The following is a 15,377-nucleotide window of genomic DNA, read 5'->3' as shown; positions in this document are numbered from 1 at the left end:
CTTGACTGAAATCCAATGGCTATTTTTTCCAGGAGGCCTTGCCCACTCTATATCCCACATCCACTCTGGGTTAGCAGCCCTTCCTTTAGGCCCCCTCAGTAAATGCTCTCTGTCTATAGTATTTTACCTAGCCCCCAAACTGTACCTATCTATCTCGCCCACTAGTCAGAGAACCTGTGTGACCCCATGAAATGGGGATTCAATCATAGGGGTAGGGAAACAAAGGGAGAGCTAAAATGTGGAGGAAATTTTAATTCCCACAAAATATATAAGCCAAGCTAATGGGACTTCATACTTACCATCTCAAGAAGGTAAGTATGTTCCCCAGTAGTGCTAATTAATAGTTAGTTACCTGCAGGCCTGTCTTGGGAGATAACAAAAAGTAGCTACAGATTACTTTAAAGTTAATCCAGAGAGGGCAACATCCCAAGGGCAGGACAAGAAGTTACAACCCTTAAAGAGGGAGAGCAGGGTAAGGCCCTGAGACTTGTAGCAGAAAGGGAAGTACAGCTCAGGAAGGCTGGGCACTGGGGAAGCCTGTGGCTGAGAAGTGGGCAGCCCAGCATGGCTCCCACATGTATCCATCCAGCAGCTACCTAAGAGATATGGCATCTTCCACTATGGTGTACAAAGATGAGTAAGATGTGACAATAAGCAGTTCATGTTCGTGGGCAAGGGGAACGTGCAAATAATTCAAAACAATATGATGACTGTGATACTGGAGGAATATTCAAGTTACAGGAACTCAGAAGCAAGATCACCTAAGCATCCAGGGCCAGTCAAGAGAGCATCACAAAGGAGAAGGGCTCAGTCAGCCTGTGACAAGCATCACTTGTTGGCTCTGTATTCCCAGCACCTGGCCCAAAGCTCAACAAAGATGCTCATATTCACCCACTTGTTGAATCAATTAATGAATGCAGAGAGTTACTAAAAGAAATTATGAAGTCTGGACAGAAAAATTTTAGAATAAAATCTAATTTTCTTTCTTTATGACAAGTCTGTAGAGGAAATGCCACTTACTGGTAACCAGCAGCAGTGATGGAGGGCAGAGATCAGAAGCAGCAGATGTGATAACAAAGCAGAGAAAAGAAACTTGTGCATGTCAAAGGGCACGATCAACAGATTGAAAGGCAACCTATGGAATGGAGAAAATATTTTCAAATCATGTATCTGTAGGGGTTAATATCCAGAATATATAAAGAACTCCTATAACTCAACAACATAAACAATCTAGTTTAAAAATTGGCAAAGGACTTAAATAGATATTTCTCCAAAGAAGATATACAAATGGCCAACAAGCACATAAAAAGATGTTCAACATCACTAATCATCATCAGAAAAGTGCAAATCACAACCACAACGAGGCATCACCTCACACCCATTAGGTTGGCCACTATCAAAAATAAATAAATAAATAAATAAATAAATATTGGTGGGGATATGGAGAAATTGGAGCCCTTGTGCATTGTTGAATGTAAGATGGCACAGCCACTATGGAAAAGAGTATTCTCGTTCCTCAAAAAAATTAAAGATTTTACTGTATGAGCCAGGAATCCCACTGCTAGGTATGTGCCCAAAGGAAATGAAATCAGGATATTGAAGAGATATCTGTACCTCTATGTTCACTGCAGAATTATGCAATATAGTAAAAAAGTAGACGCAACCCAGGTGTCCATGGATAGATGAATGGATAAAGAAATGTGATTTATCCATATAATGGAATATTATTCAGTCTTAAAAAGGAGGGAAATTCTGTCACATGCTACATGAATGAACCTTGAGGACATTATACTAAGTGAAACTTTAAAAGTCACCAAAAGACAAATACTTAGATGATTCCGTGCATCTGTCATCCACTTCACACAGACATAAAGTAGAATGGTGGTTGCCAGGGGGAGGAGAGAATGGGCAGTTTAACAGGTGCAGAGTTCAGTGCTGCAAGAAGAAAATGCTCTGGATACCAGTTGCACAACGATGTGCATATAGTTAATGCTATTGAACTGTATACTTAAAACTTAGCATCTTAACAATTTCTATGTGGTTTTTTTAACTACAATTAAAATTTTTTAAATTATTTTTTCATAAGTAACAGAAAGAGGGAGGAGACCCTTGGGGGTGGGGAGGTTGTCACCTGCAGCTGGTACCAACCACAGGCTGTCATCAACAGAGGACAGTTATAGTAGGAGGGAGGGGAAGCAGGGGGAGAATGTGACTTCAATAGCTTCTGGTGACTCCAGGAAGGGCTGAGAAGCAAGGGAGGGGAGAACTAGTTGAACATGAAGAATGTGGGGGATGCATGTGCCCCACGGAGCTGTGTGAATGAGCACTGGCCCTCCCTGGGAAGTTCAGCTTTCCCCCAGTGATACCTTAAAGCAAAAAGTGAAGAGAGCACAGGAAAACACTACATATTGGTCAGCCCACTGCCAGGCCTGACCTCAGGCTTTGTTTCCAGCCCTATGCCTGAACCCCCAGTAGTGACGTGATGCCCCATTCCCCTGGGAGAAGGGCCTGCCTGGAAACCTGAGAACCTCCAGTTCTGTCAAGTCCCCTCTGGGATGAGCATTCCCCCAAATCCCAGCCCTACCACTTAAGGTGGTTTCTTAGCTTCTCTCTTCCCATCACCCACTCCCTCTCATCACATCCTCCTCCAGTCTCCCCATCCCTTCCCTGGAGCTAAATCATAATGCAGCTAAATCATAAGTGGGTCATGTGGGACCTGCTCGGGATCTTTCAATTGCCCCTTTCTTCAGGACAAAATCCATGTTCCTTTAAAAACCAGGTCCACAGGCCCTCCAGGATAGAGTCCTGGCCTCTTTTCCTAATATTCCTTCCCCCTCCCCCCCACCCTTCCCCCTCCAATTACCCCCCACCACATACACACACACACACACACACACACACACATATACACACAAGATTGTCCCCAATTATACTGAACTTCACACAGCTCCCATAGGGTCAAATGGTCCAGGACCTGTGCCTTTGTGTTTGCTGTCCCTGCCTGAAATGCACCCCAGCTCCCCATCCCTCTCCCTCTGCCTGAGTGAATAAAGTCCTCCTCACCCAGGAAGACCCAGTCGAATGTCTACTCCTTCGGAAGCTTTTCAACATGCAGCTCAACCACCCACTCCCCTCCTTATGCCATTTCTGTACCAATTGCTGTGCACACCCTCACACCTGCACCTCATTTGCACTCTTCTCCCATCCATCCTCAAGCATTTAGGATGGGACAAGCCCACTCACTGGTTCCAGCACAGCACCTGGCACACAGGTATGAGATGAATAAATACTTTCCAGAAGCAGGTTTGATTTGCCAGACATCTTCCCTCTGCAGTTGGGTCTGCCCTCCCCCCACCCTCCACATGCCAAAGCACAACCACCTTCCCTGCCCCTCACAGGCCTGCCCAGCTCCTGGCACTGACTGAGCCAGGCACCAGGGCATCAATTAAATAGGAGTCTGTTGTAACAAGAGCCAAAGCTGCAGTCCTGGAAGAGCATCTGGGCACTTGAGCTCTACATTGATAGCTGCATCCCAGCTCCTTCCTGCCTCTTGCCTGTGCTTTGGTTTGAGGTTATGGTGACACCTGTGTCATTTTTCATATCGACCAGCTGCTGGCAAGCCCAAGCTCATGAAGCACTAAGACTGTCTTCTTGAAAACTAGAGTGTTTCAACAATGTCATCAGATGACTGTCAGAGTCACCCAAAGAGGAACAACAAATGCTTGGGAACACTTCTGCTATCTTTCTGCCCCATAGTGTGACCTAATTGACTCAGCCTGTGTACCTGATGTGCACCTTTCTGGTTCCCAGCTCTAACACCGTCATTGCCTTAGCTGTGGCCCCTGACACCTCACATCTGAGGGCCCAGGCCCAAGCCCATCCTTTGGGAATTAAGAAGCACCAGTTGAGTACTTCAAGTGGTTCTGCATCAGCCTGCCTTGAGGGAGACCATATGTGGTGACCAAGGAGACTCAGAAATCACCTAACACATGTCTCTGCCGCTTATGAGCTCTGCTACCTTGTGTAAGTTACCCTCTCAAAGCTTCAGTTTTCTCACTTATAAAATGAAGATACTTTTGTCTACCCCACAAGGTGGCTGTGACAACTGAATGGATGCTGTTTTGCACAGTGTACAGCCCATTGTAAGCACTCAGTAAATGACAGGCATTGTGACTGTGATGGGATCATTACCATTATTATGACTACTTCTGCTAGTCCCGTTGGGATCTTGGGTCCCAGCTCTGCCATTTGTCCTTGTTCCACAATAAGCCCCATCTTGGACCCCAATACTAGTACATGGATCCTGTGTGAGTCCCCTGTACTGAGTCCCTGTGCAGTTTACCTGCACATTTTCTAGCCCTTCTGACACAACAGCCTGTGTTCCTACCAGCTCCTACCTTCTCACCAGAGCCAACTGCTAAGTACCCAGGAATTTCACCAACCAGAAAACAAGGGGGGCTCAAAGTCAGCCAAGGTATGAGTATTTATACCAGGAAAAGCAGCAAATCCAAATCTTGTTTGTGTTCCTTCTCCCCTCCCTCACCATTTTTTTGTCCAGGGGCCACTTTACCAGCATCCCACTTAGTCACCCACAGACTAGAACCCTGCTCTGTGGGCCCAAACAACAGCTCTTCAGCCAAGGGTCCACCAGGCCTCCCAGAGAACCTGTGTCTGTGATATGCATGGCCTGACAGGTCCCCTGTCCACGTAGAGCAGGGGTCTCATCGGCCCTTCCAAACTCTCCAATGAGCAAGCCCAGGCCACTCTGTCTGTGCTAGCCCTGCGTGTGGCCTTGGCCCTGCTCCAGACCTTTCCTCCCTGAGCTGGGCGGGCGTCTCCACAGGCAGCAGCCCCACTTTAACAGACTGTTTTCCAAATGCCGCAGAGAACACCTTCACTACAAAGCTAATCCAACACACTGGCTTTGAGTTGGGTTCAATTTCCACCATGAACCTTTACATGTTGCTTGAGCCAAGACCTTTGTTCCAAGTACGTCATTAAGGGCAGCCTGAGGTCCTTGCTGCAGAAAGGCCCTTTTCTGCCACAGCTGCACACTGAAAATAATCTGCCAGCTCTGGCATAAGCCCTTCTACCAAACATCCCAGTAAACATTCTTGAAATGGTGGCAGAGCGAGATAGAATGGAGGGCAGGCCATTCCTGTGGAGGAGCCAAGTATGGGGGACATAGCAGCCAAGAATGAGCACTGAAGTCACGGGAAATGGTTTCCAGAGACCTGCTCCCACGGCTACCTTCAGCTCTCAGGGGAAAGTCAGAGGTCTCCAGTGACTCATCCCCCAACGTCCCCAAAAGGACAAGGATGTTTGCATAAAATCTACCAATGAATAATTTAAGAAGGAACTGAAAGGACCTTAGAAATCCTTTACAATCAACACTTCCAGAAAAGCACAGAAAAGTATACCCATCCCTCTGACAGTAAAGGAATAAAAAAAGAAAAGGGTCATAAACCCATGAGGGCACAGAGACCAGCATCTAAGGATGACACCGCCTACTCTGCAGGATGCGCTGAGAACCAGACACAATAATATAGAGAGCCTGGCACAAAATGGGTACTTAATTAATAGTGATTATCACAACCACCATTTTGAATAGTACAGTCTGAATTAAAAGTTTTAGTGTATTGGAAATTAGCAGTCATCTTGGTTCTCAAGGGAAAACAGAAATATTTATTCTTATATGTAGAAACCCTTACTTAGGAATTGGGGTCAAGTGTTCTGTTGCTTTTTTAAAAAGATTTATTTATTTATAGGGGAATGAAGGAGAAAGGGAAGGAGAGAAACATCAATGTGCAAGTGAAACATCAATCAGTTGCCCCCTACTGGGGACCTGGCCCACAAACCAGACATGTGAACTGACCGGGAATCGAACCCGGAACCTTTCTGTTTGCAGGACAATGCTCAACCCACTGAGCCACACCAGTCAGGGCATTCTGTTGCCTTTTAAGAGATTTTTCATCAAGGTCTTTTTCAATGGTTTAATTATGAATACCCTAATAATGTTTGTCAGTAAACATGCAGTCAAGCGGCCTACAGTGTGATTTAAGATGTTAAATGAGTCAAAATTAAATAGAAAAAGCTATCCTCCCATGGAGACAAAACAGTCAGGACTTGTTAAAGGAGGTAAAAAGAAAGTAAAAGAGAATTACTGAAAGAAAAAGAGAAAGAGGAAGGAAGTGAAGAGATTACTAAGAAGAGAAAGACAGCCAGGAAAGAGGTCTTAGTAGGAGTAAGCAGACTGAGAGACAGACAGTCTGGGGATGAATTAGTAATCGTGAATAGAGAAAACTAAACAAACAAACAAACAGAACAGAGCAGTTGTTACCTCTAAGAAAAGCAACAAGTTATACAGAGAGAGAAATGTACTCCTATTATAGCAAGGAGTGCGGCTGTGGACAATATTCACAGTCACAATAATGTGACTGATTTAAAGAAAATGTATTTATATTAGAGGACCCTGGAGGGAAGTATATGGAAGTAGAGGAGCACGGAGAGGGCAAGGGCTTCATCTCCCACAACAGGATGTCTGCAGGGGAAGTCAAGTTTGAAAGTCAGGAAATTGCATTTTCAGCATGTTAGTTAGACAAATGGAGGTAAACCAGATGAACAGCTGGAGGAGTTAAAGTATGTAGTTGCTTCCAGGTAGTGGAAATCGACGAGGGTTGAGGGGGAATTAGAAGACAGAAATGTCTCATGGTAAATCTTGTGGTTCCATTTAATTTCTTAAATCTGTGAAATACATGTTAAATACTAACAAGAAATCCTTTACAATCTCTCATTTAACCCATTTTAGAAAACAAATACAGCAAAAGGCTTGCCTAAGATCACACAGCCTAGGAATCTCTGCTTCTCAAACTACACCAGGCTCATGAGTGTGTTTGGGTGTGTATTCCATCATCTAGGAACTGGCCCATCTGGACATGGGACATATTTCCTGTCCCAACTGGGATTCTTGGCTCTGGCTCCCAGTAAACATGTTAAATATACTCCAGCCCAAATGGTACATACCGATTTCTCACTTTGCCTTTCCAACCCATCAAAGTCAAACTCTCAAAGCTTGACCACTCACAAACTACTAATGAATTTCACTGTTTTTTGTTTGACATACATACAATAAGCACAGGTAACTTCAGGTTTGCATCCTTGAACAATTGTTTCCTGTTCTCTTTTCCAGTGGGTTCTGAGTGACCGTTCATATGACTGCACATGTGATATTCATTGACCCCTGACTCCTGACCCCTGGAAGGCTACCATTTCTAGAATTGCAGGGGCTTCTATACGTGGAATATAACATAAGCTTTAGAGCCCCCTTTTCCTATAATTCTATCATTTGGAACCATGCAATGAAATTCACCCCACACAGTGGGAAACTCATAAAAAGTCCCTTTTGGCATTTGACTTGCTGTAAGTACTTTTGAAAGAGGCCCAAAACTAACCAACTCACACAGAATTGTGTTGCCTTACAGCAGGATGCATGTGTCTGTGCTTGTGTTAAAAATATACTGCTTCAATTGCAACCATGATGGAACAGGTGAGCTCACTCCAATCTACTTTCCAAACATCTGTTAGCCTCCGCAGGTTGAAGAGGTGATTTTAATTGGCAGACAGGTTAAAATGCTTGCTCCCCAGCTCTGAGATCTGAGCAGAGGCTTAGAAGTGTTTTCTCAGCTTTTGCCTACTAGTAGCTTAATCTCCATCCAGACTTACACTGGCCATGAAAGGTGATTCAGAGAATTTAAATTATCTTATCGCTTCTATAAACTCTGCTTCTTAAAATGTTGCTAGTGATTTGTGCATCTCTAAGGACCTAATTTTCAACCATTGCTTCAATACACTGTATCAGACAATTTGATGCTGTTTAAATCTTTAGGAAGGTGGAAACAGGAGAAGGAAAACATTCCTCCGCCCTTCTTTCTATCTGATGCTATCAGATTACACTGATTAAATTCGTGGTTGACATCAGCGCTTACCTTTGTTTCTACTTCACCAATACAAGTTGCAAAGTGAAGCTTTTAAAATCAAAACACTGTATAGTATTTTCCAAAGGTGAATCCCAGGAAGGCCAGGAGCCTGCTAGCAGCCTAAGGAATAAACCAATCCAAAAGGCAAGGAGGAGAAGGGCGTGGAATTTCTCAGCCAGAATTTCACACAGCTTCAGCAGCTCCTTGAGAGTTGTGAATTTATTGAACATACAAATAATTATAAGGAAAAAACTATTTTATCCTGACTGTTTATTTAGACACTGCCCTTTTATATTCTAAATTCATTACCTTGCCCTTTCATGTCTCAAATTCCTTAAAAGCATTAGTACAGATGGGGCAACATGAGAGTCCATTCCTAGAATTTGGAGTAAGACTATTCTCCTCATAAGTAAGACTTAGTAAGGAAAACAGAAATTATAAGCCATTTACAGAAGCCATTTCAGCCCAAGAAATGGGCTGCAAACAAGACCCGGCTCAAAAGGTTTAGAGAGAAAACCCAAGGTGACTGGTTGTCTCCCAGGGACAACAATGTAATTTTTCCACAGCAAGCTCCTACAGAGCAGTGAACTAGGTGATAAACTCATTTTCCTCCTGGGCACACAGAGTCTCTATGAGAGATGGCTATAATTAATGAAGATGCTTAAATTTCTCAGCATGTTGTGACATTCAGCCCAATTTCATTTTACTTAATCAATTCTGAACCAAAAATTTACCTCTTTTTGTGCAGACATGCTTGGGTTTGCTTCACCTTCATTCGTTGTCCTCCCTGCTTTCATAAAACTCTTACAGATTCACTCAAATTTTTCAAGTGCAATAGGCCAAGACTTCTCCTACTTCAGTGGTTCTCAACTTTATTTGCATGTTAGAATCACCTGGGGCACTTTTAAAATGCATGGTAGCCAGGCTATACCGCACAGCAATTAAATCAGGGTCTATAGGGTGGGACCCAGGCATGAGCATTTTTTAAAGACCCTCAGGTCATTCCAGTGTGCAGCCAAAGACTGCAAATCACTGTTCAGTTATTTCTCTACTGTAGGAAAGCACTGGGTCCTGGAACCAGCTTCCCAGAGCAGCTAGCTATCCTTTCTCCTTTCCTCCGGAAGGAAAGGCCCACGACACCCGCTTTTACCTACCATTCCTTAATCCCCAACTATGAAACTCCCACTCCCTCCCCATTCTCCAAGGCAGGAAAGTTATATCAAAAAGTTAAAACTCATTTGTACTGCTGTAGATGGCAGGCTCTACCAGCCACGGTGACTGCCTCAGAATCCCAACAGGTATTAAAATCATCCTAATGATTTCCTTCACACATTTCTGTTAGCAGTATAACACAGTGCCCAGAGATTTCTCCATTAAGACTCCATTAAAGAGTTCTAGAATGCAGCTCTCTGTAAGGCATAAACAGAAACATGATTTGAGAAGACTTAGAGGAAGTTGACTTCTCAGCCAGGGCACTGATTATCTAGATTTCTCAAGGTGCTTTCAGTACAATGGTATTTTTCAAAAATCAAATTCTGCAGACACAACAGAAGGATGAACTTGTATAGGTTCCAGGCACGGGGATGCTCCTGACTGTGGACCCCTGAGGCAAATACATTTCTCACAGCAGGAAAGGCCGTATGGTACAATGGGGAAATCGCAAGTAAAGCAACCCCAGGACTCCTGAGAAACCCACAACAGGCATATTTGTCCACACAGTCGCAAAACCAGGCCAGCTCTTCAGGTAATCTTACAAATTTATTAGAGATGGACCTACTTGATAGGAATGGTGTGAACATTTTAATGTAATACAAGCAACAACAAAAAATATGAAAGAGTCCACCTGGGTTTAAACAACCAAAACAACCTGGGTTTCTTCTTTCCAACTGTGTGAACTCAGTTTTGCCTTAAATTATCAATGACGATAACAGTCTAGCAGCTCTCCCAGGGCTTGTGGCTAGTGCCACATATAAACTAGGAGTTCAGTGGCTTTTACTGCTGTCCCAAGAGCTGCCTCTGCTTTTTCTCTCTCCATCTCATCTCCTGAACACTGTAGACAGCAATGAATTGTGTTTAGAGTTCTTAAAGATAACTGAAGAACTAAGCAGCTCTCCTTGCTTAGAACCCAAACTCCCTAAGGATCCCTTTTATTTTCTTTCTCCTAGCCTCTTCAAAATCAGAACCTCTTGAGGACAGATGCTGAGTATGGGGATCACTTTTTCAACTCTGCAAATAGACACTTATCTTGGGTGAATAACACTGTGTTACATTTGCTAAGTTATAAACATCAGATTCGCTTTAGGATGTGACTTGCCCTACATTCTTTGTACTTATTGACAAGACCACATTGTAAGACAGCAATCTTCACCTCTGTGAAGTGTTACTTTAGAAACTGGAAAACTTATATGCTTTGGTTGGAGTTCACCACTAGAATTTGAGATCCAAATGTCAAAATAAGCCCTACAATGGGCCTGTACTTCTGCTGTGATAGCAGTGTTATTTGGGATTCAACAAATTCAGCTTATTCATTAGTTTTGAAATAGAAGTGTCAGCAGGACCTATCTTGAAGAAATATATTAGAACAGTCAAAAATAGTCACAAACTCCAGAAACTGTGTGTCCATTAGTTTAGAATGTCACATTCCTTAAGTCACACTCCTTAGTCAGAGTTTCCAAGTCACATTCCTTAAACTCTGCAAAAAAAAAAAAAACAAAAAACCTCTCAGAAGTTACGCTTTGCTACTGAATGCTCTACATGAATCAAAATGTGTTTAAAGAGGTTTCCATGATTAGCTGTTTGTTGCTTATTTAATTGATCCAACAAATGTGGATCACATTGGCAGGGTCAAAGTCTTGTGTCTGCCTGGGGCAGAATGTCAAGTAAAAACAGATGTTTATTATATGATTTTGATTGAGTTGAAGGGGGTTCTTTTGCAAAATCAAAACACATTTGCCTTACTATGACTGCAGTTCCTCTTAAGCTAAATTTACCTTCAGGACTTCTCACTTTTACTCCCACTATTGTTTTTACCAGTGTAGAAAATACTTTAGATTTTGTTTTCTTTCCAGGCTTTCAAAGTGCTTTCACCACTCCTTTTATTTGCCATAGACTTATTAAACAGGCAGGAAAGTTTGCTCCTGGAAAGAATGTCCCTTTGCCCTCAAACCCATTTCATTCTGGGGTAGCCCAAATGGTAAAGAAGAACCAGTAAAGAACCAATATTTCATTTTTTACCCAGTGTGACAATGTCATAAGGGCACATCCTCCTTCTGGAACTGATTCCTTCTGTCACACCTCCGTGTGTGTGTGGTGGGGGGTGCTCATGACACTGCGGCACTGCCTTCTCACAGATGCCTGGAAGACGTTCCAGCTCCCACCTTGGGCTTGTACCCCGGCTGCGTTACAAATGGTCCCTCCTGTGCATTACCTAGGTTCTCCTTCAACTTGGCGATGACTACCCACACCACTCCACCCCCATCCGCATCGTCCTCAAGGGTGCCAGAGCTCTGGTGGTGGGTTTGCCGTTCGGAAGTCCCACTACTGTCGCGTCATTATTATGACCAATACTGTGACGCGCTGGCGGGGGACGGGGGTGGGGCACAGAAACCACCACGTCTGAAAGCAGGGGATCACCGAACCCTCCTCCTTTAAGGACATGGCCCCTCAACCAGGGCCCACCAAATATCCCCTGACGACACTTGCGAAGGGCGCATCAACAATCACAAAGCCAAAGTCATCAGATGCACCTCTTCAGTCCCCCAAAGCCCACTCTGGCGGTCCTCGCTCCTTTGCCAGCCCTCGGGCTCCGTAATCCCTGTATCGCAGCCCCGTGGCCGCACCACCGCGGCGCCCCGCACGTACCCACGTCGCCCAGGAAGCAGGCGTCAGCGATCCGGGGCTCCATGCCACTGGCTTCCAGGCGCCCCCAGCTGCGTATCCCCGCGACTCTCGATGCTGGGGACTAGGGCCTTTGGCCGAGAGGGCCGCGAGCGCCGGGACTTGTAGTTCCCCGGTGGTGGTGGCGGCGCGCCTCACCGCACTCCGGGCCAGCGCCGCATCGTGGTCATCTGCGTCCAACTCCGAGTCGCTGCCGCCACGATCTGCTGGGCAAAACCGTCCGAGTGCAAAATATGTCCAGGTGCAAAACGTGCCGGTGTATCCATTTGCAGAGCGTGTCCATGTGTCCAAGTGCAAAATAAGTGCCGTGTACAAAATATGTGTGCACGTGTCCATGTGCAAAACGTGTCCAGCTGCTAAAACTTGCTACCATCCTTTGTACTGATCGCACTCAGCAAAACTCCAGAGTTTCTCCATGTTTTAATTTTAATAATGAACTTCCTACTGGCTCTGACATACTGTTTCTTTCATCTTTTGAGAGGAAGACCTAAATTCCAAATCGTTCACATGCATTAAAAATACACACACATGCACACACGCCTTTCCAAGTCTCATGACAGAAATGAATAACCTGTTTCCGAATGACTCCAAGTTGACAGTTGGGTAAGGCTGCTTTTTTTTTCTTTGTTCTTTTTTAATCCACTCTGACCTGACCTAAGCCTAAATGTGTAAGTTAGTTTGGGCTGGAAAGTAAAAATATCAGGAATTGTCCTGTCTGGAAACAGCGTAAGGACAAGCAGAGAGCAGAACGTTTGACGTGTCACGCGGGCAGAGGCTTCCCCACAGCGCCTGAATGTCCGTCCAGTCCAGAAAACAGGCACTGAATTTAACAGGGTTTGAGCTCTGTCAGAATCCATAGCTGAGAACCCCAGGCCTAGGAATGACATTTCATGCCTATCAGCAGTGGGTTTTTGCACCGTTTTTGCCACTTGTCTACCAAAATTAGGCTCTTGAATTTTCTTTGCAAGTTTCTTTACTAAATGTGGTACATTTTTTGATTTAATACATTTGGGATGTTATGTTTTCCACATGACAATACCATGTGCTGGTACGTTTGTATTTTCTTCAATATTTCTTTCCTGACAAAGCATCTAGATCTGAGTATAGATCATGTGTTTATATATATACATATGTATATACACACATATATCAGCCCTGACCAGTGTGGCATGGTTTGTTGGGTGTTGTCCTGCCTGTTTGATTCCTGGTGGGGACACATGCCTGGCTTGTGGGTTCGGTCCCCAGCCAGGATGAGGCACACATCAATACTTCTCTCCTGCATCGATGTTTCTCTCCCTTTCTTTATCCCTAGCTTCTCCTCTCTCTAAAATAAATAAATAAAATCCTTTAAAATTTTTATTAAAAAATACATATTTATATTTTCATACTTGAGGCTATATATGTATGCGTGCAAGTATTTGCTAAAATATTACAGAACAAATATTTCTTATTAGTTTATTATGTTGTAATTTTCCTTCATTGTGTTGCTCAGTCCAATAGTTAATTGCAGATAAGCTTGTTAAAGTTTTTATGTATTCAGAAATATATTATCAAAGTGTTTCCCTTTTGTTTAATATTCAGAATGTATTTCCCCACCAAGAGTCAGAATATGTATATTACTCTGTTTTGTTGTTATTAAGTCTTTTATCCATCTGGAATTTGTTGCAATGTATAGTATCTAAATTAATTTTTTATCTAAACTAGTAGTTTGTCTAATTTTCTGTTAAGCTCCTTTTATTGCATATTAGTTTCTTTTTTCTTTTTTGTTAAGATACAATTGACATATAACATATTAGTTTCAGGTATACAATATAGTGACTCCTTATTTGTATATATTTTAAAATGGTCACTACTATAAGTCCAATTAACATTCATCACCCACACATAATTACAAATTTTTTTCTTATGATGAGAACTTTTTAGATCTACTTTCTTAGCAACTGTCAGTATTCATACAGTATTATTACTCATTGTACTGTACATTACATCCCCATGACTTATTTTGTAACTGGAAGTTTCTACCTTTTGGCCACCTTCATCCACTTTGCACCTCCCACCTCTGACTATCATCAATTGGTTCTCTGAATCTATGAGTTAATTTTTTCATTTTGTCTTGTTTTGTTTTGGATTCCACATATAAGTGAGACCATATGGTATTTGTCCTTATCTGCTTATTTCACTTAGTATATAATGTCCTCAAGATCTCTCCAAGTTGTCACAATTATAAGATTTTGTTCTTTTTATGTATGAATAATATTCCAGTGTAGAGTGTGTGTGTGCATGTGTGTAATACATTTTGTTTATCCATCCACCCATTGATGGACACATAGGTTGCTTCCATTCCTTGACTGTTACTCCAGATGAGTTATCTCCAGATGCATTATCTCCAGATGAACATGGAGATGCATATATCTTAACAAGTTTAAGTGTTTTCATTTCCTTTGGATAAATACCAAGAAATGGAATTGGTGGGTCATATGGTAGTTTTATTTTAAGCTTTTTGAGAAACATTCACACTGTTTTTCATAGTGGCTGCACCAATTTACATTCTCATCAACAGTGTACAAGGGTTCCTTTTTCTTCAATGTCTTACCGTTGCTTTGCAGTAAGTTTTTAAGTTTAGAAGTGTGAGTTCCCCTACTTTACAGTTCTTTTTCAGAACTGTTTATTGGATATTCTGGGTCCCTAGTAATTTCGTATGAACTACGTAGTTAGCTTTTCAATTTCTACCAAGTTATTTAGGAATATGATAGAGATTGTACATAATCTGTAGATCAGTTTGGTGAGTATTGCCATTTTAACAATGTCAAATCTTCTGATCCAAGATGAGATGGTTTCCCAGTTATTTATATTTCTTTAATTTTTTTAACAATGTTTTGTAGTTTTGAGTGGATACATTTTGTTATATTTACTCCTAACTGTTCTATTCTTCTAGCTATCCTAAGTGGAATTGTTTCCTTAGTTTTATTTTCAGATTACTCATGTAAGGATGTACAAATACTATTGATTTCTGTATATTTGTCTTGTATGCTGCAAGCATGCTGATCTCATTTATTACAGTTAGTAGTTTTTTACTGCATTCCTTAGAATTTTCTATATACCAGATCATGTCATCTGAAAATAGAGATAGTTTTACTTCTTCCTCTTTTTTTGCTGAGAAAAGGGATGTTTTATTACTGTGACTTGACCATAAATTATAATTATTATCATTTATGAAAGTTACGTAAATGTAGGCTGATCATCTTTAAAGTCTTAAAAAGCCAAATATAAAGCACAGAAAATAAATTTGATTGACAAATGTACTGACATAATTCTTTTACATGTTATGTGAAATCCTAGGAAGAATCATTGCAATAATTATTCAAAGTAATGTTAAAGGTAACAAAAGAGATGTTTGGTCTTAAATGTAAATTAAAATGTATAGTGTCTACAGTAATAGATCAGAGCTAAAGTATATTTGCAATTTCTAACAGAAAAAAAATTAGTCTGCATATACTCTGTATT

At 42.2% G+C, this 15,377-nt stretch overlaps 1 protein-coding gene across 1 annotated transcript in view; it reads right to left on the bottom strand.

The window, feature by feature from the left end:
• ASB13 (ankyrin repeat and SOCS box containing 13) overlaps window positions 1-12,357 on the bottom strand; it is a 42,586-nt gene extending 30,229 nt beyond the window's left edge. Inside the window, exon 1 of the mRNA XM_028507728.2 lies at window positions 11,838-12,357. Within this exon, the coding sequence (XP_028363529.1) occupies window positions 11,838-11,880 (43 nt within the window). The 5' untranslated portion in view covers window positions 11,881-12,357. The remainder of the gene's footprint in view (window positions 1-11,837) is intronic.
• Window positions 12,358-15,377: the final 3,020 nt, after the last annotated feature.

Source organism: Phyllostomus discolor, chromosome 1 (assembly GCF_004126475.2).
Source record: "Phyllostomus discolor isolate MPI-MPIP mPhyDis1 chromosome 1, mPhyDis1.pri.v3, whole genome shotgun sequence".
Classification (NCBI taxonomy): Eukaryota; Metazoa; Chordata; class Mammalia; order Chiroptera; family Phyllostomidae; genus Phyllostomus; species Phyllostomus discolor.
Note: the sequence above shows the minus strand (reverse complement) of the source record. Positions and strands in the feature narration are given on the sequence as shown.